The sequence below is a fragment of the Ursus arctos genome, unplaced genomic scaffold, assembly GCF_023065955.2.
Source record: "Ursus arctos isolate Adak ecotype North America unplaced genomic scaffold, UrsArc2.0 scaffold_9, whole genome shotgun sequence".
NCBI lineage: Eukaryota > Metazoa > Chordata > Mammalia > Carnivora > Ursidae > Ursus > Ursus arctos.
The window spans coordinates 5,467,014-5,493,263 of NW_026623111.1; the positions used below are offsets into that span (position 1 = coordinate 5,467,014).

Consider the following 26,250-nt stretch of genomic DNA (forward strand, 5'->3'; position numbering starts at 1 on the left):
CCACTTTCCTTCCAGGCTCTGTGTTGGGCATGTAATTTCATGCAATTAAATGTGATTCATGAATCACAATGAATACCATTTGTAGAGAGATTTTCAAAGGCTTTCCCAGCTGTGATCTGCTCTGTACGACTCCGTAGGACCAGGCTGGAGATGATCTCCTGACTCTCTTTCTTTCCCTCTCTCTCTCTCTCTTTCTTCCTTCCTTCCTTTCCTCCCTCCCTCCTCCAACTTTCCTGTCTCTCTGTCTTTCCTTCCTTCCTCTCTTTCTTCTCTTTTCCTTTCTCTCTCTCCCTCCCTTCTTTCCTTCCTATTGTTAACACACAATGTTACATTAGTTTCGGGTGTACAACGTAGTGGTCCAACAAGCTTATACATTGTGCTATGTTCAGCGCATTCCACTCCTTTCTTTGCTACTTCCTGTATCACAAGGGCTGGGGGGGGGGCAGGTGGGAAACACATTTCCTGACTCTCTTGCAGCTAGGGTTCTCAATGAGACTTATGGTCTCCCAACAAGATACACTCAGGAGAGGTTTGCAAAGTGGAAGGAAAGCAGAGTCCGTCTGTTTGGGATGGAGCCAAAGGGTGGACAAGCTGGGTAGATAGGGGTCTTTGCTGAGGCTGGACATTTGTTAAGGTGGCCTCGTCACTGGTGTGAGCAGCTAGGAAGTGACTGTCCAGCCGAAGGTCCTTGAGCCAGAATCCAAGCCCCAAGCAGGTTTGCCCCAAGGCCCACCACATCCCTTCCTCATCAAGCTGCTTTCTCTTGAGGGCCCTGCAGCCCAGACTGGTACATGCCCGAGGGATGTGCAGCTGCCTCCACTCCAGCCTGGGGGATGGCCAGGTCACTGCTCTCCCCGCAGATCACCCTCCCAGTCAGTCCAGGATGTAAGCCTCTCCTCCATACAAACGTGCACCCTGAAGCCAGGGACCAGGCCACTGTGCCTCCAGCCTGGTATCAAACACTGTTCTGGAAACAGGGAGTAATTAAGATGATCATTTTCAGGCAGAGCAGGAATTTGGACCCAGTGTCAGCAGAGACATAGAAGCTTACAATTTCACAACGAAGGCTTTCACCTCAGTAGATTCTTAGCCCTTCTCCACCCCTTCCTCACTGCGCACCCCCCAAGGGAGGTTGGAGAGATTATGTGAAGGGTCATTTTGGGATGAAGAAGCTAGGCTTACACAGTTTAGCTCTGCCTGGGCAGACACGGGACCCCTCCTCTGGTCTTTTGAGCTCGTGGTGGTATCCGAGCAGTCACTTACCCAGCTTGGCTTGTATGTGGTGAACCTTCCTCTCTCCGGGGTCTTGGAGTAGGAGGCCCCTTTTGACCCACACAAATGCAAGCTTTTATCAGCAATGAAGGTGATATGTTGGCCCCTATCTGCCACCTCCTTCTTTTATTTTTATTTGTTAAAATCCCATATAGGGAAGATGGGGTTGTAATGGGTTGAACTGTGTTCCCCGCTCTCCCTGCCCCATTCATATATTGAAGTCCTAACTCTCATGAACTCAGTATGTGACTTCATACGAGTAGGGTCACTGCAGATATAATTGGTTAAGATGAGCTCATACTAGGTGGGGTGGGCCCCTAATTCAGTAATACTGGTGTTCTTATGTAAAGGGGACATTTAGACACAGACATGCACCTGGGGAAACACCATGTGATGTCTGGAATTATCCTGCCCCAGCCGAGGGACCGCCCTAAGCTAGCAGAGAGAATTGGAACAGACCCGTCCCTGGCACCTCCGAGGGGTGTGGCTCTGCCCATCGACACCCTGACCTCAGACTTCCAGCCTCCAGCACAACGAGACAATACATTTCTGTTGTTTGAGCCTCTCAACAGCCTGCGGGACTTTGTTACAGCAGCCCTAGAAAACTAAGACAGGGACTATTTCTTGGGGGCTGTCAGGGACTCTCGGCGCTGGGTTATTAGGGCTTTAAGACTCCCTTGGTATCGGGCTGCAGCAGAAACTTCTCTTCCTTGTGGCCTTCTGAAAAGAACCACATTATAATCCTCCCAAGGACACCCAGAATTTAAACCCCACTCCTGCACTCTGTCCTTAAACTCTGAGAACCCTCTCGAAGTAATGACAGTGCTGCTGGTTAGAAACAGCACTGCCCCCCCTCCCCGGTGCCTGGGCAGCTGCCCCCCACTTCCTTCTCAGCTGCTCCAATCCCTGAATCTGAGGCATCAGAAACAACACAGGCCTGCTCTGTTAATGCCCTACCGTCCTTCCCTCCAGGCATGATGGAAACAGCCTGTAAAATGTTTGGACAAGGGAGAAGGGAGTGTCGATGCTGCTGGCCACGGCCGTTTTGGGGGGTACTCGCCACATTTATCAACAAATTTGTTAGTGACGGAGGGTTGATTCTTTGAAACAACTCCAGTTAATGAGTGCTCTAAAATACATCAATTAATAGTTAATTTGAGGAGGAGTAAGGCCAACGGATCAGGAGACGATTGCCATTGAAAAGATAGTTTGGGGACGCCTGGGGGGCTCAGTCGGTTAAGCGTCTGCTTTCAGCTCAGGTCATGATCCCAGGGTCCTGGGATCAAGTCTTGCATCGGGTTCCTTGCTCATCAGGAAGCCTGCTTCTCCCTCTGACTGCTGCTCCCCCCGCTTGTGCTCTCTCTCTCTTTGACAAATAAATGAATAGATCTTAAAAAAAAAAAAAAGAATGAAAGAAAAGATAGTTTGTTCCTCATTATTCCCAAGAGAAGGGGGCACACCACGCCATGGGGGCCACATGGGGAAACATGGGGTTGACCACAAAGCTGAGGGAGAAGGGTGCAAACTTGGGCAGGAGCCTTTCTGGTGGTTTCTTTTGGAAGGAATGGGTGAGGCGGGGCAAGCAGGTTTAGGACTGGCTGATCTGAATAATTTTAGGGGCTCTGGGACACGGGGGCTGTCCCTAGTTGTTTGGTGCCTGGCCCTGGGGTGACTGGGGCAGGTGGTGATGTGAAGTCAGGCATCAAAATTCAGGGAAAAAAGACACGGTTAATACGAGAAAACCAATTCCCTCTGCCGGGGCGCGGCTGTGTTACCTGTTACTAAAGGTTCAGGTCAGGTTTCTGATGCCCGAGCGAGTTACACACTTCACAGCCAGCTGTGAAAAGTCTAAACTGTGTGGGCTCTTCATGGCCTCATGTAGTGGGGTGTCCCCATGTGCCCCCAAATGCTCTGTTGACCCCACTCACGCTGCAGGACCCAGGAAGCCCCCTGCCCGGTCTTTCCATTTTCACCCAACCCTGTCCCTGCCCTGTCCCGGCGCTGACCCTGTGGGTTTGCTCTCTGTCGCTCCCTCAGCCCTGGCTACACCTTAGAACCACCAGGGACCTTCAAAACTCCCCCACCCAGCACTGTCTCCTGCAACATGAATCACTCCTGTGGGCAGGGCTCTGCCTCGGTACTTGTTACAGTTCCCGGGGGACATGAGAATTGCCACCCTAGACCCTGTCCTTTGGGTCATCTGGCACAATGGGTGGCCTATGACAGGTCTGCAAGAACAAAGGGATCATTCCCGAATTCAGGTCAAGGGCTACAGCATCAGTGAACTCTAAACGAGGGCCCCCAGGGACACCCAGGGCAGAAATGCAGGCTTTCCGACTCTCGACTCTTTGTTCCTCTTTGGAGAAGCTCAGCTCCTCAGGTGGAAAAGACCCATGGGCCCCCCTGTGCAGGCAGCTCTTCCCTTTCCACCTGCCTCTTCCAGATGGTGGCATTAACTGCCACAGGACCCCCCACGCCCCACCCCACCCCCCGCTCTGTCTCAGCCATCTAGCCGGGTACCGTGCAGTCCCCTCAATCCCCACTCTAGGTCGGCTCATGACTTGCTTTTCGTGCTGGGATGGAAGCAAATGTGACACAGGCTTGATGGGTTGGGCTTTCTATGGTCCTGTTGCTACTGTGGCCTTGTGAGGCCATGCGGGGCGGGGCTGGCCTGCTGGAGGCTGAGCCACGAGGAGCAAGGCTGAGCTATCCAGCCAAGGCCAGCGTGAACCAGCCAGAAGCAGGCAACCCCCAGATGTGAGCACAGCCAACACCCCAGAGCTGCCGGGCTGACCCCACCTGACCTCAGTCTTAGGAGCCAGACTTGCCGACAAGAGCTTAACCCCACAGATCTGTGAGCTTACTAGATGCTCCCTGCTTGTGCATTAAAGTCATGCAGTTATTCATCATGGAGCCTTACTGTTCCAATAGAAAAGGAGGTAACCCTTCCCCTTCCCTTTGCAGCTTTAAATTTCTATCCTTGAGCTGTGCGCCCTCAGCCCTAACCTACACTCAACCCTCTCCCCACGCTTCCCTAAGATGCTCTTTCTTCCTTTAACTTCATTTTACTCCAGGTATGGTCTCTCTCTGCTTTGGCTGCTGGCCAAGAATACCCCCCATCTCAGAACAGAATTACAGTGCCTGTTCGAGAAGACAAAACCCTGTCTGAAGGATCAAAAGCACAGCAGACGCTGGAGAAAAGCTACAAGAAAAGCTTATAAGAAAGCCTGGGATTCTGTGTAACAGCAGAACTCGAACGTTATTACTAAAATATTAATGCATTTAATTATGTTTATATTTCATTATAAACACAGCCAACCAACTTGTTCTCAGAAAAAACAGTCAATGAGATACATGATTAAACTCTTTAAATAGTGGGGCGCCTGGGGGGCTCAGTCGGGGAAGCATCTGCCTTTGGCTCAGGTCATGATCGCAGGGTCCTGGGATCGAGTCCCACACTGGGCTCCCTGCTCAGCGGGGAGTCTGCTTCTCCATCTATCTGTCCCCCTGCTCGTGATCTCTCTCTCTCTTACTCTCTCTCTTCCAAATAAGTAAATAAAATCTTAAAAAAAAAAAAACCTCTTTCAATAGCAACACATAGCATCTGTTTTGTACTTTTTTGTAATGCAATTAACAAAAGGTTAAGGGGATCTAATGTTCGTCATGGAGACTATAGTTAGTAACACCGTATTATATTTTTGAAATTTGCTAAGAAGGTAAATCTGAAGTGTTCTCACCATCCACAAAACTTAAAGGTAACTATGTGAGGTGATGGGTGGCTAATTAATGTGACTGAGGTAATCAGCATGGATACATTAAATCATTCCGGGGGCGCCTTTAAAATACCGCATTGTGCAACCTAGTATATACAAGTTTTATTTGCCAATCACACCTCGATAGAGCCCAAGGTAAAAAAGGCAAAAATGACTAAGAAAGAAAAAAGCTGATGAGTGGCTCCTGATAGAAATCAGGAAAAGGAGGACCGTGGCCACGGGCTCTTGGGGAGAAGACTTGTGTGTTCTGTGAAGAATTCCCTGCTCCTGGATTCCCCTTCTCCACTGCCTGAAAAGGCACTCATTGAATGTTAAAGTCGGGGATGGTGAATGAGTCCTACACTCTTTAGTATGAAACAGTGTTTCAGCGCTGTGTGTCAACACTGAGAAGAGACAGCACGGTGAAATAGGAGCTTAGTGAAGAGCGAGGAGGGTGGGTCCACAGGCCCCTGGGGAGTGTGTGGGATTCTGCAAAGCCAGAGGCAGGGTCGGGACCCTGTGAAAGCCATGTGGGAGGGGCGGAGGACCGGGTGCTCAGAGAGCTGGGGAGAGTTCTGGAAGGAAAGTGGAAAGGGGCTGCCTGTCTATGTCCTTGTGGCAGCGGCCTCAGGAGCCCCGGGGCCAGGGGCTGGGAGAATCAGAAGCAGGGTCTTCTGTCAGTTGTTGGGACAGGACCCTTAGTCCAGACCCGTGACTCCCGGGACAGCCCTGCTATCTGTCCTGCATAACCCAGCCTGGGCCCCTTCTCACCGCCGCCTCTCCTGCTGCCAAACTGGCGGCTGACCTTCGCTGTCCCGTCTTACACTTGCACCACGCCTGCAAGGCCCCACTGCTTCTCTGTTACTGCTGCGAAGGCCCAAACTCAGAGGGGTGAAGTGACTGGCCTGGAGACACACAGGTAGTTGGGGGGGTCAGCTGAGCAGGACATCTGGAGATCCTGACTTGTATATACTAACTAGGCCCCTCCACTTCGGAGCACAGCAATTTCATCCCGCTGCCCCAAAGCACCCAGGCTGGTGTCAGCTTCTGGCAGGAGATTCGAGCCCAGATTCCACCACTCCCGCTCCACCTCCCATACTGAGGAGCCTACATAATGAGGTAGGATTCCCCGCTGAGGACACGCTGGGGACACATACGAAGTTCTAGAGGGGCTTCTAGCAGGAGCCACAGCCTGCACCTGCTGGGGTCGGGGAGGGAGGCTCAGAGGAGGCGTGTAGAAGAGGCCCCAGACTCATCCCTGCGCGATGCAGCAGCGCCCCCAGGAAACTCTCCAGCTGCTCGCTCCATCCCATCCTCCTGAAAGCCCTTGGGGATCAGGCCCCCAAAGCAACGTCACTGAATGTAGTGTTCAAGGCTGCTGTGACAGTCGGCTGCAAAGCTGCCCCGGGCCTTCAGATCAGCCGAGCTGTGCGCTGTCGGGCCTAGACCTATGGTCCTGACTGTGATGGGCATCACGTCCCTGGGAGTGAGCCCAAACACAGAGGCCCTGGCTTGCCGAACCAAGACAGGGGACGGCCTTGGATTCTTACCAAGTCCCCCAGGAGATTCCAGTGAGACCAAAGTCGGGCATGGAGCCTTGCTTCTCCAGGTGTGGTCCACTGACCAGCAGCACGGGCCTCACCTGGGAGCTGTTGGCAATGCAGAGTCTAGGCCCCACCGCCGACCTACTGCATCAGGGCCTGTGTGCACACAAAGGCTTGAGAAGCCAGGAGGAGGGAAGGCTTTGTGGATTATTGATTACTGATTCCTGGCTGGCCAGGCACACACGGTGCCATTGGATCCCCATAATGATCTGGAAGGTGGACACCATTTTATGTTTCATAGAACATGACACTGAGGCTCAGAGAGGTAACTGACTTTTCTGAAGCCATGGGTCCCCACGTGAGTGAACCTCTCATACCCACCTCTGCCCCATCATCCTCACACGGGGACACGAGCAGCTACGCCTTTAGCCATGAAACCTTCCAACACATTGGGCTTGACTCACTGTGCTGGACACAGACCAGAAATTACACAGATGTGCCTCCGCCCAAATTACAGCAAGAAAGGCCTTCTAGTCAACCCTCAAATGCAACTCCCCGGGACGCCGGTCTCCCAGAGCCCCAAACTTCCCGCTGAAAGAGTCCCCTAGAGCATGCATGACAGGCTTACCGTGTTCATCCAGCAAGATGTTGTCTGGCTTGATGTCTCTGTAAGAGAAAACAAATAGGCTGACAACGTGGTTCCTATCGATGAGCACACGACAAACGTGACGCTTGGGGACAAATGCTGACTCAGACGGGGAGCAGGGAAGTAATTAGGATAACAGAGAGCCTGTGTTCGCGCTTCCTTCTTGTTTTGCAGAACGGCACCTCGACTGTGTGAATACTCTCTTCCTGAATATTCTTAACAATTTCTGGTTTTGAGACTTTGTGAGTCTGCTCATTGGGCACCTGGTTTCTGCCAGCAGGTAGAGATGCTCCCCCCACCCCTGGTGTAACGGAGACCTCCCACCTTGCTAAGGAAACCTCCCCAGGGTTCCGCTCTCTGCTCTACAGACACAGCGGGGGCGGGGGGGGGGGTGTTCAGGGAGGGCTGGCAGTTTGTCCAGGTCACAGATCGGCCGCACCCAGCCCTCAGCCAGTTTGTTCACAGTGTCTGTGAGCTAGGAAGGGCTTGTCTATCTTTAAGGAGCTGTGGAAACAAAATAAGACACACACAAAAAGCAAAAACAAAAGGATGTTACCACAGAGACTAACGTGGCCCACAGAGCCTGAAATATTTATTATCTGGTCCTTCAGGGAGAAAGTTTGCTGATCTTTTTTTTAGGGCAGGGGCTGGGGAGTTTCTGGAAAGTTCCACTCTACATCGCCATTAGAACGAATGGGTTCCAGCTCCAAGTTGTGCTTATTCAAGGCAGGGGTTTGCTTTCTTCCCCTCTGCTCCACGTGCCTAGCACGATGCCTGTCACTAGTAGACACCGTCAGAGAAAAATCAGAGCGGGACAGCAGTCCACGTGTAGGAAGACATTGTACTCCGGACGATTTCAGTAGGGGGAAAACTGGCCTCAATTCTGAACACGACATGGACAAGTGGGAATTTACAGCCCAGGAGCAGGTGGGGGTCGTGGATGCAAAGTTAATAACTGGAGACATCCAGGGAGGGGGTTTCTGGAGAAAGCCACCCCATAGGATTCTTGCTGAAGGCAGGCTGGGGCATCAGACATCAGCTGATGTCTGTTGGGATGAGGACCCGACCAGATACGGAGGAGGGAGGGGCTTCCTGCTAAACCGATGTCACGGTCCTCACTAAGACTGGATAATGCAGGGACGAAAAGTTGAGGTCTAGTTGCAGAAGAACTCAGAAGAGCCTGGATGAAGTTTGGCTGAGGAGGGAGAGCTTTTGTCAACATACAGGAAACACGAGTGAGGGAGGACGGAAGAATGGATGTAAAAAAACCCGAAAACACAAAAACAGCGTTCGAGACACTCAATTGACATCTTCAGCCCTGATTTACTATCGTTAACATGCATACATTTTCCAAAGCTCTGTATTAAAACCATAGACTTGAGAAAGGCAAACCCCACTCACTCACTTATAACAAATGTCAAATCTGAGACGAATGACAGTTTGTTTCGAAATAAAAAGCATTTGCTCCTGAGTTTATCAAATAGCAATTCTACCTGAAAACGCGCCATGGTTATTTGCAATCATGCAATGCAATGTCTATGGCTATCGGGATGAAAGAAACACTCAACCTATATATTTAAACTTTTATTTTCATGGGGACTTTTGGAGCCATGAATATGGACGTGCATTAAGATGAGCCCCTGCAGCTGCTGAGCTCACAAACACCCACAGAGAACAGAGATGATCCCGGAGTTCCCACGGGGGATGAGCCTGAGAGCTGACAAAATTAAAACGAAGGGCAGAAGACCCCGGAGTCAAAGGTCTGTGTATCGGACCAGCAAGCACTTGGTCCCCGTGCAGGGCACCTCCTGGGAGGGCTCTCAAAAAAAGGGGAAATAAGGACTTGTCGAGAATGCAGACACAGCAGCTAATGTTTTTTTTTTTTTAAATTAAATTTGCATTCAATTAATTAACATATAGTATATTTTTAGTGTCAGATGTAGAGTTTAGTTATTTATTGGTTGCATGTCACACCCAGTGCTCATTACATCACGTGCCCTCCTTAATGCCTGACACCTGGTTACTCCCTCCCCTCCCCCCCCCCCCCCCCGCAACCCTCTATTTCCTAGAGTTAAGAGTCTCTCACAGTTTGTCTCCCTCTCAGATTTTGTCTTATTTTATTTTAGAGCAATCCTGTAAGGCCTGGCATGACCTTGTTTGGGGTGTGGAGAGAAGGAAGGTGGCTGTGGCCTATGAAGCATGAACCCCAAATGCTTGCAAGGACCACCGCCAGAAGCCACCACCTGCTCTGATGTTAAAGGGGCCCCTTGGGGCTTTGTGCTTGCCCCCTCCCCTCTCCTCACCCTCCTCTTGCCTTTCTTCACTCTCACTGTCCCCTCTCCCGTCTCCCTTCTTCCCTCCCTCGTCTCTCCTCCTCCTCTTCCTTTTCTTTCCACCTACATTTTGCAAACACCGGAGAGGTGGGGTTGTAGAGGCTCGGGACACCGTCCCTCCCCTCCCGAGGCTCCGAATCCACGGGAGAGGGAGCCACGTGGGCTGGTGCCATGGGCTGGAGGGGTACAGACACTGCAGTGCAGGGGCAAGCGTGGCCCCAAGGTCAAGGGGAGGCGGAAGGGCCGCTGCAGAACAAATGGCCGGAGCACTGGCCCAGCAGGGCTCAGGGTGTCAGAGCCAATCCCAGGTGGGGGGCAGACCTAAGGAGAGGTGACCTGGTGGAGTGGGGGGAAGTGTCCCCCCAAGAATTCATGTCTACTTGGGACTCGAGAACGTGACTTTACTTGGAAACAGAGCCTTGCAGATGGAATCAGTTAAGGATCTCCAGACGAAAGCATCTTGGGTTTAGGGTGGGTCCTCAATCCAATGGCTTCCTTCTTTATAAGGGAAAGGAGAGGGAGTGCTGGACACACAGACACGAAGGACAGAAGAGCTGGTGAAGACAGAGGCAGCGTTTGGAGAGCTAGAAACCGGGAGTGCCAGGAGGCACCCGGAGCTGGAAGAAACAGGAAAGGGTTCTTCCCAGAGCTTTCAGAGCAGCATGGCCCAGCTGACACCTTAATTTCAGTCCTCCGGCCAGAAGGGTGAGAGAATGAATCTGTATCATTTTACACCACAGATTTTGTGATTTGCTGCCACAGGCACAAGAAGTGAACACAGTCGGCCACGCAGAAGGGGAGCTGATGCAGGAGGCTGGCCAACCTCACGTGGCAGCCAGGGTCCCCCCTGAAACCACAGTGCGACCTTGGACAGGCCCACTGCTCATGGGGCCTGCAGTCACATCTGAAAAGCCCCGTTTGCCATCTCTCATATCATGAGGACCACAGGGCACAGCTGCGAGCAGCTTGGTAAACTAGATACCGCGGCTCCAAGGACAGAGGCTGTCTGTCCTGGTGAGTCCTGCCCAGGAGCAGGCTGCCGGGGCTCCCAGACCTGCCCTCCGCTGCTCCCAGGGTGCCCCTGCTCCAGCTTCCTTCGCGGTGTGGGTTAAATCTGATGTGTGCACGTGCTCCCTCTGTGTCGGCTCTTAGCACAGAGGCGAACAAATGGTTCCCCAGCATTTATGAGGTGTCCCCGCTGTGGTCACTGGGGACACAACAGGGAACAAGACAGACACAGCTGAATGGAGCTTGGGCTCCAGGAGGAGAGACAGGCCAGGGAGCACATGGAATAAAATGACACATCTCAAGTCGGGACGAGTGCTTTCAGGGTCTAGAAGAAAAACCAAAAGAGGTCCTACTTTTGGTAGGAGGTCAGAGAAGGACTTTCCGAAGACCTGACATCGGGGTGACACCTGGATGGCGAGAGTCAGTTGTGGACAGGTCATTTGACCTGTGATGTGCTTCCAGCCAAGGGAATGTGACAAAGGTGACAGGTGTCACCCCCTCCCCCCTGAGATGACATCATATCAGACTTCCTCTCTGCAGGCTGGACTGAGGGCTCCTCCCTTGCTGGCTTTGAGAATGGGCACTGTCATGGGTGAGCGGGCCACAGGGCGGGAGCCGCAGGTGTCTCTAGCAGCCGAGAGCCAGCGAGAACACAGGCAGCTCGGGCCTGCTGCCACAGGGACGGCATTCTGCCCACAAGCATGGGAGCTCGGGAGAGGTCCAGAAATCAGTGCAGCCCCTGGGCACCTGGACCACAGCTTTGGGGCACCCTGAGCAGAGGAGCCAGTGAAGCTGGGCCCAGATCCCGAGCCACGGAAGCTGCGAGAGTCAGCGAGAGCTGGTGTAAGCTGCCGTACCAGTGGCTGTTTGTTACGCAGCAGTAGAAACGGGATGTGCTAGCCGTAGGATAGCAGGCAATTTGAGCCTCGTCCCTCATCTGGAAAATGGAAACAGCCCTGCTCTGACTCTTGCAGGGAAAAGACAACGAGGTGCTGCTGACAGCCAGCCCAGCCCGGCCCCCATGCTGAAGGAGTGCGGAAATGATGGGTCACGGGCACTGCTGTTTACATGGAGCTGGGGAGCACCTGGGGAAAGTACTTTTGGGAAAGTGAATGAGGTCTCCTTTGGGGTACCTGGGTGGCTCAGTCGGTGAAGGTCCGACTCTTGATTTCGGCTCGGGTCATGACCTTGGGGTCCTGAGATTGCACTGGGCTCTGCACTCAGCAGGGAGCCTGCTTCTCTCTTTCTCTCTCCTTCTGCCTCTCCCCACCTCGTGCAAGCACACGAGCGCTCTCTCTCTCCTTTCTAATAAATAAATCTTTAAAAAAAAAAAATCTCTTTCATAGGAGACTCACCAGGCAGACTCCGGCAAAGCCGCACAGAGGAGCCAGAGAGCCTGAGTCAGTTGAGATTTAGTAAGAATAGCATTTTACGGGCTGAGCATCTTATCAGAGCCGCGGGGTCGTGGGTTTCAGGGCCGTTCCCTCCAGCTCTATTTTTCTCATCGATGGTATCTCAGCGCTAACGCGTCATCCCATTCCAAATGGGCTCGTGCGTTCGGAAGGCGCATTAGGAGCTCTGTGTGGATGGAAGGCTGTGACGATGTTTTCTGAGGACAGGCCCATCATTTCAGAGCTGGGCAAACTGGCACTTTGATGGAAAGTATGCAGGCGAGGCTATAAAACCCGGTTCTTGCTCTTGAATTATTCTCCAGCCCCCGAATAAAACAAAGCATAAAATGTCAGCTGGGCTTTTTTAAAAAACAGCACAGAAGTGGCTCTGATCCCCACTGCAAGGAGGGCGATGAAGACAGTTCTCTGTGTGTCCCTTTGCAGGGCCTCGGAGTATCCTCCGTCAGCAATCGTTCGCAGCAATAAAGACAAAAACTGCAGAAGAGCCCCATTTGTGAAAGGAAAGCTGTGGCTATTTTACCACCGGAGGGAGAAACGCGCAGCAGGCATGCACGGAGGTAGCAGGTGGAGGTGGGAAAAGACACATCCTGAGCTCGCCTCTTGCTGGCCCTGGGACCCTGGCACGCCCCCCGGGGGGGCTCGGGTTCCTCACTCCTAGTTGGAGGACGCGCACTGCACGTGGTTAGGGAGAGGATTGGGTGGCGTCAGTCATGTTTACTCTGCACGTTGTTAAAGCACCTCGTGTACATCCTGTTACAGGAACTTAACTTTTTGTGTTTTAATTTTTTTTAAATTTGAGAGAGAGAGAGAGAGAGAGAGCTCACGAGTGGGGGGAGGGGCAGAGGGAGAGGGAGAAGCAGGCTCCCCGCTCAGCTTGGAGTGGGTCACAGGGCTCGATCCCAGGACCCTGAGATCATGACCCAAGCAGAAGGCAGATGCTTAACAGACTGAGCCACCCAAGTCCCCTAGTGTGTTTTAATACACAAATTCAATGAGCCAGTCGTCTGATCCAGAACCTTCTGTGGCTCCCCACTGTTTACCAAGGAGCGGCTCTGGGCAGAGGGAAGACAGGCTTGCCGGAGTGGTCGGCAGAGGCTGTGGTCAGGGAGATGTTTCTAGAGGCGAGCTGAGGCCACTTGTGAGGCACATTATTTGATAGAGAAGCCAACTTTAGGTGGTCAGACCTCAGAGGGAATTCTTGGGTTTTCCTTCTGGTCTGGCTGAATGCCAGGGACTCCGCTTGACGTCGGTGAGGACTTCGGGGAGTGAGCAGCACAGGGCCAGGCGCATGGAAGCCATGCTCATTGCTAACAGAGGGAGACGCAGACGCGTCAGTGGGAGGCTGGGCTAACACGACGGGCCCAGGAGGAAGGTGTGGAGGCATTTGTGGGGCTCTGCGGGGATTGGTGGGAGTCACCGTGGCTGCTGACCTCCGTCTGAGCCAGCTTGGTGGGGCCTTGCACCCATCCACCAGCAAGACGACATGGGGCAGGAAGCTACTGACCATGGTTCTCCTATTTTGGATCTCACCATACTGGCATGGACTGTTCTAGAAACTGGGAAACAACGATGAAAGTGCACATGGTTGCTACTCAAATCTTACTTCTTTCTCTCCTCTCTCTCCTGCTTCCTGTGGAAGGCGGGGACCATGGACAAACCCCAGCTTCCAACACGACGCACGAGTGTTAACAGCAGTACCGGCCATACTAACAGAAAACCTGTACTGAGTGCTCATTGCGAGCCGGGGGCAGGTTCTCGAAGCTTGCATGGATTTCGCACGGACTGCGGCTGCTCCGCGTCAGGTGCCGACGCAGCACTTCCTACCTCACCTCAGTGCTGACACTGCTCCCGTCTTACCGATGAACAAAGAACAATTACAGGGGTCAGAGTTCACATGTTGGCAGACAAGACCCAATTCGCATGGGACCCGGTCTCTAGATCCATGTTCTCTCTGCCTGGGAGAAAAAAAAAATCTCCAGGAAAAAATGCACGAGGTCCGGGAATCTAAAGTAGGCGGTCACGACGGGGAAGCACAGCCCAATAAATACCCAATTCGATAGATACGATGGCACCATTCGTATTTCAGGATACACTTCTTTATTACAACACCCACTCACAGGTCGTATTTCTTTTTTAATATGACCCGAATGGCTTTACAAAGCGTAAATCTCTGTCTCTTCTTACATAAATCCCCTTAATGGCCCTCTGGTACCCACAGCACCGCTGGCCGGTTCTAGCATAATCTCAAAAATAAAAAGTGAATGCTGAGCTGTGGTTGTCAGCTTGTAAATCCATCAGCTGGGGCATTACACAGCCAGGGACCCCCTCGCACTTGCACAACAGCAGGGGAAGAGGAGACACTCTCCCCTAGAAAAGTCGTAAGGATGCAATGCAGAGCGGGGCGCGGGGCTCACAGGCCCAGGGCTGTTCACGGACGCGTGTTTAGACAGCTCAGCAGAGCAGACCACCGTGGCTTCCCCCCGGCCTTGGCTCTCAGTGGCATGCCCTCCCCACTACCACCTGCCCCCAAAGCCGCGGGTTTTAGGACACGGTTCAACTGCAAAACTGGAATACTGTCGTGGCTCAGTGTCCCCCAAATTCGGGTCTACCCAGCACCTAAGAACGGATGTCATTTGGAAATAGTGTCTTTGCAGAGGTGATGAAGACGAAGTTGTACTGGTTTAGGTCCGCCCTAAACCCCACAAACTGGTGTCCTTCTAAGGAGAGGAAAAGACACAGAGGCAGACAGAGAAGGCTGTGTGAAGACAGAGAAGCTCGGCGTGGGGCAGCCACAAGCCAAGGTCGCCCGGAAGGGCCAGGTGCCGGGAGGGAGGTACAGGGATGGGTTCTCCCTCAGAGCCCTGAGAAGAAACAAGCATGTCAACATCTTGGTTTCGGACTTCTGAACTGGAGGAGAATAAATTCATATTGTCTTAGGCCACCCCGTTTGCGGGATGTAGCGTCTCCTTGGCGCACGGCCCCTCCCTGCGTCCCTGTGTCGCAGCCTGCCGCACAGCCCGGCATGACTCTGTCCCTCACCCTGAGGTTTCCAGGCACTCAGCATGGGCTGCTTCATTTGTTCTCGTAAACCTGCGCTCGCTTCCTGGGGCTGCTGTGACAAGTCACTGCGAACCTAGTGACCTAAAACAAAACAGGTTTTTTTCTTGTATAGTTCTGGAGGCCAAAAGTCCAAAATGAGGATTTGAAAGAAAAAGGTTCCAAGATGGCAGAGGAGCAGGAGAAAATGAGTCTTCAGAGGCTGGAATCAAGTGTCAATAAGGTGTGTTCCTTCTGGAAGCTCTAGGGGGAAGTTGTTTCCCGCCTTTTGGCTTCTAGAGGCACCCGCGTTCCTCGACTGGTGGCCGTTCCTCCCCTCCCCTCAACCTCCTGACTCTGACCCTTCTGCCTCTTTCTTATAAGGACACCTGTGGTCATACTGGACCCACCTAGACGATCCGGGAGAGTTTTCCCATCCCATGATCCTTCGCTTAATCACACATGCAAGTCCCTTTTGCTGTATAAAAGTATCACATTCACAGGGTTTGGGGGATTAGGATGTGGCATTGTTGGGGGGCTGTGATCCAGTCTGCATCATGTCCCCCTGCAAATTCATGCTTTGGAGTCCTAACCCCCAGGACCTCAGACTGTGACAGTATTTGGAGATGGCGTCTGCAAAGAAGTAATCAAGGTAAAACGAGGCCATCAGGGCGGGCCCTCATCCAATTTAACTGGTATCTTTATAAGAAGAAGAGATTAAGACGCAGACAGGCACAGAGGAACGACCCTATGAGGACACAGGGAGAAGACGACCATCCACTCGCCGTGGAGAGAGGCCTCAGAAGAACCAGCCCTTCTGAAACTTTGATCTCAGATTTCCAGCGTCCACGATTGTGAGAAAGTAAATTTATCTTTTTTAAGCCACTCAGTCCGTGGTATTCTGCAATAGCAGCAACCCCCCCCCCCCGAAACCCATCTAGGTAGGCAATATTACCATCCCTGTCATTGGTCAGTAAAAATGAGGCTGAGTGCAGTGAGGCCACAGAGTCAATCTATGGTAGAGCCAGGACATGCCAGTTAGAGACCCACGTCTTGGTTTAAAGGCACGAAAGCATTCTGCAAATGTATGCTCAGCCTAGTAAGGATTCTGCCTTTCGTCTAGCTAAGACCCCATCCTGCGCCTCCAGTCATTTTCCTCTCTATTATCTGAGAGAGAAAGAGCATCCGGTCAAGCCACGCTTGGGGATTGTTCGTTTTCCTTTAATCCTGCAAAGAACAAACATCAGCATGGTTGACATTGATTAATCCAGTTCAAGAGCTTGCCTCTCCACGGGGTCGGGTGTAAACTTGGTTACTAAGGCAATCGCATTCAGTTAATTATCCCCAAGTATATCTCACGGAGATTTTGAAGCTTTCAGGATTCACAAACATGTTCAAGGATGCACTGGGTTCAATTAATTCATTCGCGGACAGGTGAGCCTGACGACATACCCACCACGCTGTCTGAGATGCAGTGAGGGGGTCACCTGCCCAGTCAGGTCAGGAAGGGTCTGTGAAGCCCTCAGAGACCCACCCGGCTCAGTGATATCACTTCTAGTTGCTCCTAGAAACCTGAATTGCCATGGTGTGTCTGGGAGTCAGCCTGCTTCGCCAGACTGCAAACTCAAGACAAGAGCTATTGCACGGCGTATGGAGAACACGGAAAGTGTGTGGAAGGACAGGATGTTTGCCCAGACATCCTGGGATGCTGGATAAAACTTTGAGCCCTTCACACACAAACAATGGTTTAAATCGCTCCTACTGCTGGGTCTCAGTTTTCCCAATCCTCCAGGACTCAGCTTTCTCCAGGAACCACAGCCTTGCTCTCATTTTATTTCACTCACTTCTGGAAACTTGCAAATTGTCACGATGATTTGGTTTTGTATTCTCCTCCCGGATTGAGTCAACCTGCCGGGTTCTGAGTGGCTGGGCCTGAGCGGTGCTGTGAAACTTCAGGAGCCCCCTGGTCCCCCCATGGCATCCGATTCTTTCCTCTCTTGTTACGATGTTCAGACGATGGGCCCTGCGTTTGTAATCCCAGAATTCCTTTCTGAGGCAAATGCTGGAGAGAGTTCATGTCTGAATCAGGATCTAATCATACCTCCATAGGGTTGCTACTGGAATGCACAGCACGGGGGCAAGGGGAGGCCGGGCCACCGTCAGGAAAGGCCCCGTTGTCTTCCAGACGAAGACACTAACATTCAGAAGAGCAAGTAACTTCCTTGGGTGCTCCTGTAAAGGGGCACCAGGCCTGGGATTCGAACTTTGCTTCCCCAACTGTCATAAACTTAATAGTGTGGATTTTTTCTGAGTCACTGACAAAGATAAAGGTATTTTAGAACTCAAACAGACCTAGGAAATAATTGTGTTAATTATGAATAACTGAGAGGTTCAACTACTTGCTCTAAATCACACATATGTGTCTTTCAACTGGGCTCAGGTCAGGGTTGATCTATCTCCATGGCTGGTGCTCTCTGTGCCTCCAAGAACTTGCTTTTCCTGCATCCACTGCTCTTCCTATTAACTCGTCCCTCCAGACTGGTTCATCACCATGCAGTAGCCAGGGCTCTGGGCTCACACCGATGTGAGATCTCTTGGGCATTCAAGGCACATTTATTGACACCTCCCTCTGCCAGCAATGGTCCAGGTGCTGTGGATATGGCAGCGAACAGAACAGGTATCCAGAGTTGATAAAACAAGGCTTACATTCTAGCGGGAAGGAGGTACACAGGTAGAGACAGAGACGCACACTACGCACTGGGGGAAAATCACGGAGGCGGGGAGGGTATTGTTTGAGAGAGACGGTTGGGAGGGGCTCCCTGGAGAATACACACAACAGAGCATTCAGGCGCGGGGGGGACCAGAAGCTTCTTTACTTTAAGTGTGACGAAAAGACCTGGGGATCCTTGAGGACGACAGCACCTCACTGTTGTCTCCACAACAGCCGTGGGATCAGGGTCATTATTTCCACTTTCCAGCTGAGGAATCTTGAACCTAATAATGTTTGGTAACGTGCCCAGAACGTGGCTGGCCTCTGGAAAAGTCCCCCCGCCCTGATGGAATCAGCCCATTGTAGGAGTGGAGAGGGAGCCCCAGAAGCCCTGGAAAAACGCTGTCCTTGCACTCCCAACACTGGCAGCTCATCACAGCATCCTGCCTTGGGACCTCGCAGACTGATCTACCTGCCCTCTCTTCCTTCTATGTTGGGCACAGGATCCCAGCCATGCGTCATCCACCGGAGTGCCATCCCCACAGGAAACACATCCCCAGCCCCCACCCATTCCCTCACCTGTCCTGCTCCCAGCCCCTCCACCATCCCCTCTGGAACCCACAGTTCAGCTCCTACTCTGAGCATTGCCTTCACCTCTTGCTGTAACCGCATGGGCTATCCGCAGAGGACACTGCCCCCACCCCAATCGTCTCTAGCGGGCACTTTCCCAACACCCCTCAGAGCTCTAGGCCAAAAGAGGGCAGGTGTCCCCTTGCTCCGCATTGCCCCGTCCCAGCTTCCACCTCAACTCCACCGTCTTCGAAGATGGGGCCATCAGACTACACTGTCTCCTCCCTTCCCTGCTTTAGGCCCCTACAGACACCTGGGAAGGTCACAGGACTCAGTCCGGGTTCCCTGCCTCCCTGCAGCGCACCGCAGGTGTGACTCTTGGTGATACGACAGCCACGTGGCTGGGTACCCAGCCTCTCCAGTCCCTGACCTGTCTCGCAACGATCTCGGTGCTCACTCTGCCCCCACCACTCACCCCACAGTCACACCCCAGGCCTTATCATCCCCAGACCCCTCAGGCATTGCACTCTCAAGCCGCCAGGGGCCACCTTCCAGCCGAGCACCCCTGTCCTCTCTTCCTGCCTCCTACAGCTTTTCCACCCGCCATATCCACAACCCAGTGGGCCCACTGCCTCCTCGCTGTCCGCCTGCCAGGCTCGGTGTCCCCAGCTCTCACCGCCCAAAGCCCACTGTCCTCATCTCCAGCACCACCCCTGCCCCTGACCCGCAGCTCCTGACCCTGATGCATTAGGCCAAACCCAGACTCTGGTTACATCCTGCTTTCCGATGGTGCACTCCCGCAGAAACGTGCAACCAGGACCCGAGTTTGGCTTTGAATCCTCTTCGTGTCGCCCCCTGTCCCCGGACGACATCCTCCCCTCCTGGTCCCTCTCGCTCTTCGCTCTCCGGGAACCATGTTATATGGTCTCTCTTCAAACCCCCAATGCCTCCCGCCCTGAAGCCACGGCCAAGTCCACTGTATGCAGTAGCCCCTCCCCACCCCCGACCAGTCACAGCCTCAGCTTCTGTGGGTGAGGCCTGGGAACCCGCATTTCTGGGGACAAGCCCCAGTGGGATTCTGATGCCTCCTGGGGTTTGAAAGCCCTGCTCTGCTACAGAGCAGCCCAGACATCGGAGTTGGCTCACCAGGGGAGGCTGTGTTCAGGGGAGGATTTTTTGGGAACTCTCAGTCTTAAAACCCCTGGCGTGTAGGCGTAGCTTCATTAAAATACAGGCACCAGCCGTGGGCTCTGATTCCTTTGGGAATCAGTTAGCAGGCTGGCGTTATAGCTGCTGAGCCCTGCGGGCTCCCTCATGGCAGGCATGTTCAGTTTGATTGATGGGGAGGGGGCTGGGGAGGGTGGCCTGGGCTCGGGGCGTGGATATAGGAGTGACAGTGGGCTGATTTCCAGGGGCTCGAAAGCAACCAGCCAGACAGGTGCTGATCCACTGGCAAAGGAAACAAGCAAACACCACTGACACCCACCCACCCACGGGGGAGGGCAGGGCCCAGGGTGGAAACAAAGAAGGAGGGATTTCCCTTCCCTGATTCTACTAGGGCTGTGGGAGCCCTGGTTAGAAAGCAGCATATACATGGAGCATTACAGGGAATTAATATTTTAAGAGTTGCTATTTTTAGGGCCCACTCTCTCTGTATTTTGTCCAAGGGGGCATGCTGCCAAAACGTGTAAAGTCACAGAGTCCTCGTCTGCCACCACTGGAAGGGACCTTACGTTGACCTGAAACAAACTGGCTCTGGGGCTCTTAACCTCTCTGAGCCTCAGTGTCCTCTTTTGCAGAGTGGGACAATCATCACGTCCCTCTTGGGATTGTGAGGATTAAAAAGGCCACAATGTATACAAAAGAATTAGCCCAAGCTGGGCACCAAGGTGAGGGCTATCAATATACATTTGATATATTGACATATCAATATATCAAAAGATTTTAAATGCTTAATTTAGAAATAAGAAAACCATCCAACCACTTAAAGGCCTGAATAGAACAAAGTCTGACTTCCCCCAGGGGAAAAAAAAAATCCACGACAGACAGTTTTCAGACTTGAATTATAACTCTTCACGGGGTCCCATCCTGTTGATATTGAATTATACTTCTACAATTGTGTGAATCAAGTCCTTAAAATACATACATACATCTCTCTCTCCCTCTCTCTCTCTATCCATCCAACCTTCCATTCACCCATTAGCCCCCTGATTCAAACCTAGGCACCTGCTCCTAGAACCTGTGCCGGTGACCACATTAACAAGGTCCCAAGGACACGGGGGAGGCACAAGGTGGTGGCAGGGAGGGCCAGAGCAACTTTCAGAAAAAGAATTGTATTACCAATAATCCACACGCCATTTCCTGCAATCTACACCTCTGGGCAGGACAGGTGAGTGTCCTGTATAGGATGGTGGGAAGGGTGCAGGAGTCAAGGGTGGGCAGCATCTAACACGTACTGTCCACCTTTTACCTGCTACACCACAAGATGCTGCCACACACTCCTCTCATTTAGTCTGAAACCCCAGGGTGTGTGGGGATTGCTACTGAGCTCACGGTACAGGGGACAAGGCTGTTGCTCGCTGTGACCCCATTGGTCCAGGATACCATGGGCATCTCTCCCTCCAATAGCACCAGAGAGATGTGGGGTCAAAGTCTGGCTCCGCCACTAATGAGCAGTGTGACTTGGGGACTTAACCTCTGTAAGTCTTAGCTTCCTCATCCGTCAGAGGGGGACATTTGTCCTCCCTTGAGGGATGGTTGTAAAGATTAAGATAACGGACCTAAAATGACAACACAGTTCCTGGCGATAGAGTCTTGAGAAATCACTGACTCCTCGCACTTACTGCACAACGTGTTCAGAGCTGACTGTGTGCCACGTGCTGCTCTCTGCTTGGAAGAGAATGGACAAAACTCAGGTAAGTTTTTAGTCTCATGGAGATTACATGCCAGTAGGGAGAAATGAGAAATGAAAACAGGTGATAAACACGGTCATTTGCATTGTGTCACTGCAGTTCAAAATGTGTCCTGGGCAACGGGACAGAGAAGTAGGGGAGGGCCGGGCTATCAGAGATGATAGTGATGACGGTGATGGTGATGGTGATGACGGTGATGACGATGATGGTGATGATGGTGATGATGATGATGATGATGACGACGATGACAATGATGATGATGACGATGATGACGACGATGACGGTGATGATGATGATGACGACGATGATGATGATGACAGTGATGATGATGGGCTGTGGACCATGAGCAGGCCACCAGAGATAATGATGGTGATGGTGATACTGCCAACATGCTGCTGGACTTCTAAGCAGGCTTCTGAACTTCTCCAAGTCTCAAGTTCTTTACCATGACGATGCTAAGTTCCACCTTGCAAGATGTGATAGGGATTACATGATTGGAGTAAAAGCAGGACTAGCTACATGAGTGGTGGGGTCCAGTGCAAAATCAACATGCAAGGCCCCTTGCTCAAATCTTAGCAAGAATTTCAAGATGGGGCGCCTGGGTGGCACAGCGGTTAAGCGTCTGCCTTCGGCTCAGGGCGTGATCCCGGAGTTCTGGGATCGAGCCCCACATCAGGCTCTTCCGCTATGAGCCTGCTTCTTCCTCTCCCACTCCCCCTGCTTGTGTTCCCTCTCTCGCTGGCTGTCTCTCTCTCTGTCGAATAAATAAATAAAATCTTTAAAAAAAAAAAAAAAAGAATTTCAAGATGGCTATAGCAGAGTGTTACACTAAGCACCAGCACTACTGAGTGTGGTGCCCTGTGTGGCTCAGCCGTCCCTGGGTAAAGACACCTGCACATCATAGGTTCTTAGTCAATGCTGGTCCCATGATGAGATGGGAATTGTGCTTTCTGCTTCCCCCTGACAATGAGGCTTGGCGAGAAGCTGCTGCCTCAAGGTAGTGAGTGGCTGGGACAGGATTCTTGCCTAAGTTGCCCTCACCTTGGACACGAGACTTTCTCTACGATATCTGTTCATACAATAAGACAAAGCACCAGTACAATCCCCATATGTCTTCAGAGCAACATCCTTCTACTTCATAGTATAATTTCAGTGCAGAAGTTAGGCCCTCTGTGTTTTCTTGGGTAGCACTGGAGAGGTTTGTTAAGGGCCAGGACGGTCTGGATTAGACACGGAGGCGGGTGGTACATGGCCACAGGGTCAGGCTGGCTCCGACGCAGCCCCTCACTCCATTTTCTGTTTTGTTTGCTGAGGGAAGAGACAATGAAATAGCTCATGGCCAGCTAGAGGAATGTCTGGTCCGGGGTGGCTTCACCAGAATAATAAACATATCCAAATTGCCTTTAAAAAACAAGGAATGGGCTTGGTAGATGCCCTGGGCACAGGAATGTGGGCCTATGACTCAGGCAGTCTCACGGTGAGCAGTTTTGTGACACGCAGCTGGGACGATGGTGGCTCCAGCTGTATTCCCAGTGGTGCTAATGCCATCAGGCCCTGGAACGTGCGCTGAGTGGTTCCCAGCATCGGACTCATCTCCAAGATGATCAGCAAGTTTCCTCATGTGTCCTGCCTCTTTGGAGGAAGTGACCTTGGGCAGCTGGACTTAGGTGGGGCTGGGATCTAGGCGTTGTGCTTGTCTGAGGCTCCAGGAATGCACCAGAGGGACCATAGCTTTCTGAATCAGTCAGCTCGGGCTGCACAACATAACATCACAGACTGAGGGGCTTAGCAACAGAAACGTCTGTCCTCATGGTCATGGAGGCTAGAAGTCCAAGATCAACGTGTCCAAGATCAAGGTATCTGCAGATCGGTTTCCCTTGAGGCCTCCCTCCTTCACACAGAAGTGGCCATTTTCTTGCTGTGTCCTCACAGAGTTGTCCCCCCATGTACGTCTGTGTTTAAATGCCCTGTTCTCATAAGGACACCTGTCAGATTGGATTAAAGCCCAGTCTAAAGATCCCATTTTACCTTAATTATCTCTTTGAAGGTCTGATCTCCAAATATAATCACATTCCAAGGTGTTGGGGGTTAGAGCTTCCACATAACAGAACACAGTTCAGCCCATAACTCCTCTCATGGGATTATGTGAAGAGCAGAGAGCTCTCTGGAGCTTGGGGTGCAAAAAGGGAGGTACGAGCTGCCTATTCTGGACAGTGAGAAGAATAAGGGTCCAGGAAAAACCAGGTTCCCCAAAGTCAGGAAGGGGGCATGTGTCGGGATAAGGATGAGGATGTCAGAGAGAAGTGTGGACTGAGTAGTGGCATTCAAGGGGGCCCTGGTGAAAGGTCTGGGAAGATGGGGAATGGCGGGGGGGGGGGGGGGCAGCCAGGGCTAGCAGAGACGCAAATGCATAGGCTGGTTTGAATCCAGCCCTACCAATACCTCATAAGGAACATCAGAATATCCACTGATGGCACCCCAATAACTGGTTACTGTTAGCCTCATGGTTATCAATGACCAGCAAAGATGGGGAGCAGGGAGCTGGTTCAGGGCTAAATCCAGAGGTTTCTTCCTCTTGGTGCTCCCTTCTTACTGACCTTGACCTTGACCCCTCAAACTCTTTGAGGTCTATCAGCATAGCCCAGAGCTGCCCAGTGGTTTCACCTGGCTGCACAGAGCCTGTCGCCTGTCCTCGCCCAGATCTCCCCACGGTGGGGCAGAACTGTCACACTTTTGCAGGCGAAGGATCTTCTACTTGGGGAAGGGCATTAAGGTGTTGAGGGCCCATGCCAGGGAGAGCCAGAGACAGAAATGAAGCCCGGGGCTTTGGGATGGGGCTCCACAAACACTCCCAGTCACAGCCCCACCTGCTGGACCAGTGTTTCTCAAAGAAGCCTCCACTGACCAGCTGCAGGCATGCTGACGACACATGGCCCCTCTGGGGCCCCAACCCAGACACAGGAAGTCCGGGCCTCGGGGGACCTGGACGAGGGTCTGCTCTGTGGGTGTGGATATGCATCCTCAAGTTTGAGAAGCACCACGGTGACCTCTGGGTCTACTTCCCTCCTCACCAGTTTCCTCCTTGCCTGTGTTCCGTTTCCACGCAGCCACTGTTTCACAAAGCGTGTGCCATCGCCAGCGGCCGGCCTGATTACTTTGACAGCTACATGGACAGGACCCCGACAGACATTTCAGCTCTTAGATTTTCCTGATCATGTCAAGAAGCAAGACTCAACCTGGCCCCCCACGCCTTCAGTATCTCTCGCACTTGCTAATTCTCCCACCCTTTTAATGCAGAGAGAAAAGGACTCAGCTCAGACTCGTGATGGGCTCCCGATCCAACCTGAATTTCATAATTCTATTTCGTTTTCGTTGATTTTTCTTTCCAGTTACCTTATATTAAAAGCTCGTAATATTGGCTATTTAAGATACTGAAAGTCTTTTAAAATATAAATCCATTAAGTGAAAGACAAAGAAATCGACAAAGAAAAATCGCAAGGAGGCACACGGTCGGAGGTGTGCCAGGACACACGGGAAAGGGGGTTCGTGGATCTGAGGTTGGGAACCACTTCTCTAAGTTTTCTGTCAGCCCAGAATGCAATCTGAGAAGCGGAATGCCACAAAGGTACGCTCTCAATGTTTCACCCCTTTGGATGCTGTTTTAAATTTGAGAACTGTTGGCTTCAATAAAAATATATGAATTTTAATGGTGAAATTTTAGGCATCAGGGTCAGATATTTTTAAATTTGAAAGTACTTCTGGACACACCACATCATACAGCAGTCCAGCAACTTGCTAGAATCAAGCATGGCTGGGCAGGCAGGGCAGCCCAATCTGTACCATCAACATGCAGGGGCAGACAGCTGGAGGGATGCAAAGGGGCTATGAGTGTGCGTGGGGGGCTCCGGGCCCCTTTGGAGGGTGGACGACTCGGAGACTTCCTGTGGCTGAGAGCAAGGGGGGGCCTCTGGGCAGACTGGAAGGTGCCTGGAACCCCATGAACAGTGGGCATTGTGGAGGATGGAGGCACGTGGTGTGGGGGGCTGAAGAGGGATGGGCTGGGGGGACACCGGGCTAAATCAGAAGGCAGCAGCAGCGGGTTATGAGGCACAGGGCTGCTAGAGCTTGGGCTCTTTATTGCGACCTGAGGAGAAGGCACTGAAGAATTTCTAACAAGGTCAGGACTGATCTGTTTAGTATTTGAAAAAGGACCCCGCTGGGTAGTGTGTGGAACAGAAGGGGGGAAAGGAAGAAGGCAAGGCAGGTGGGGGGGGGGGCTGGGAGGGATTTCAGTGAGCCAAGGAGAGTGAGTGAGCACGGAGAGAAGGGAACAGACACTGAGGGGTAGGATAGAGGGTGCAGGATGAGGGTGAAGTGGGAAGTGGAGGAAGGAGATGGAGGAAGTGGGGGTGAAGGAGTGGGAAATGGAGAGGTGGGAGGTAGAGGGTGGAGGGAGAAGTGGGAGGTGGGGGGGTGGGAGATGAGGGTGGTGGGTGGAGGGGGGTCCGCAAACTCTGCCCAACAACTTGAGAAGGGGACTCATATCCTATGTGGCCTCCACTTCCTGCAGCCTCATCATCAAGCTGAGGCTGACGAGTGGCCACATTGGTGACAGTTCCCAGGGATCTGTGTGCCCTCAGGGAGGAGAAAAGGAGCAAATCTCTCTAAGTGTTGACCTTCCTAAGGCAAGGAGGGTCCCTGGCTCCTGGGTTCAGCCAGAACTGGGCATGGGTTGCTCTGTGTCAGATGGCTGATGGGAGGAATGAAGGAGAGAGAGAAGGAGCTAGAAGGGGGAAAGGGAGAGGAAGAATGGCTCCATATCTTCCTAAGGAATACAGACCTTTTCTGCAGGACAAGGGCGGTGGTTTGGAGCTAAGGGGACCATGAAGTCAGAGATCCCTCCCTTGAACCCAGCTGGCAAGGCTTGCTCACTGTTTGACCTCACCTAACTGTGACTGGACCTTTCTGACACTAGCCTTCCTCACCTGCAAAGTGGAGGTGACAAGTCCTGTCCCCATGGAGTGCTGTGAAGACCACCATGGCAACAGGAAACTC

At 52.3% G+C, this 26,250-nt stretch overlaps 1 protein-coding gene across 1 annotated transcript in view; it reads right to left on the minus strand.

Annotated features, from left to right (window-relative positions):
- STK32B (serine/threonine kinase 32B) overlaps window positions 1-26,250 on the minus strand; it is a 375,736-nt gene that overhangs the window by 64,621 nt on the left and 284,865 nt on the right. Inside the window, exon 5 of the mRNA XM_057309658.1 lies at window positions 7,197-7,234. Within this exon, the coding sequence (XP_057165641.1) occupies window positions 7,197-7,234 (38 nt within the window). The remainder of the gene's footprint in view (window positions 1-7,196; window positions 7,235-26,250) is intronic.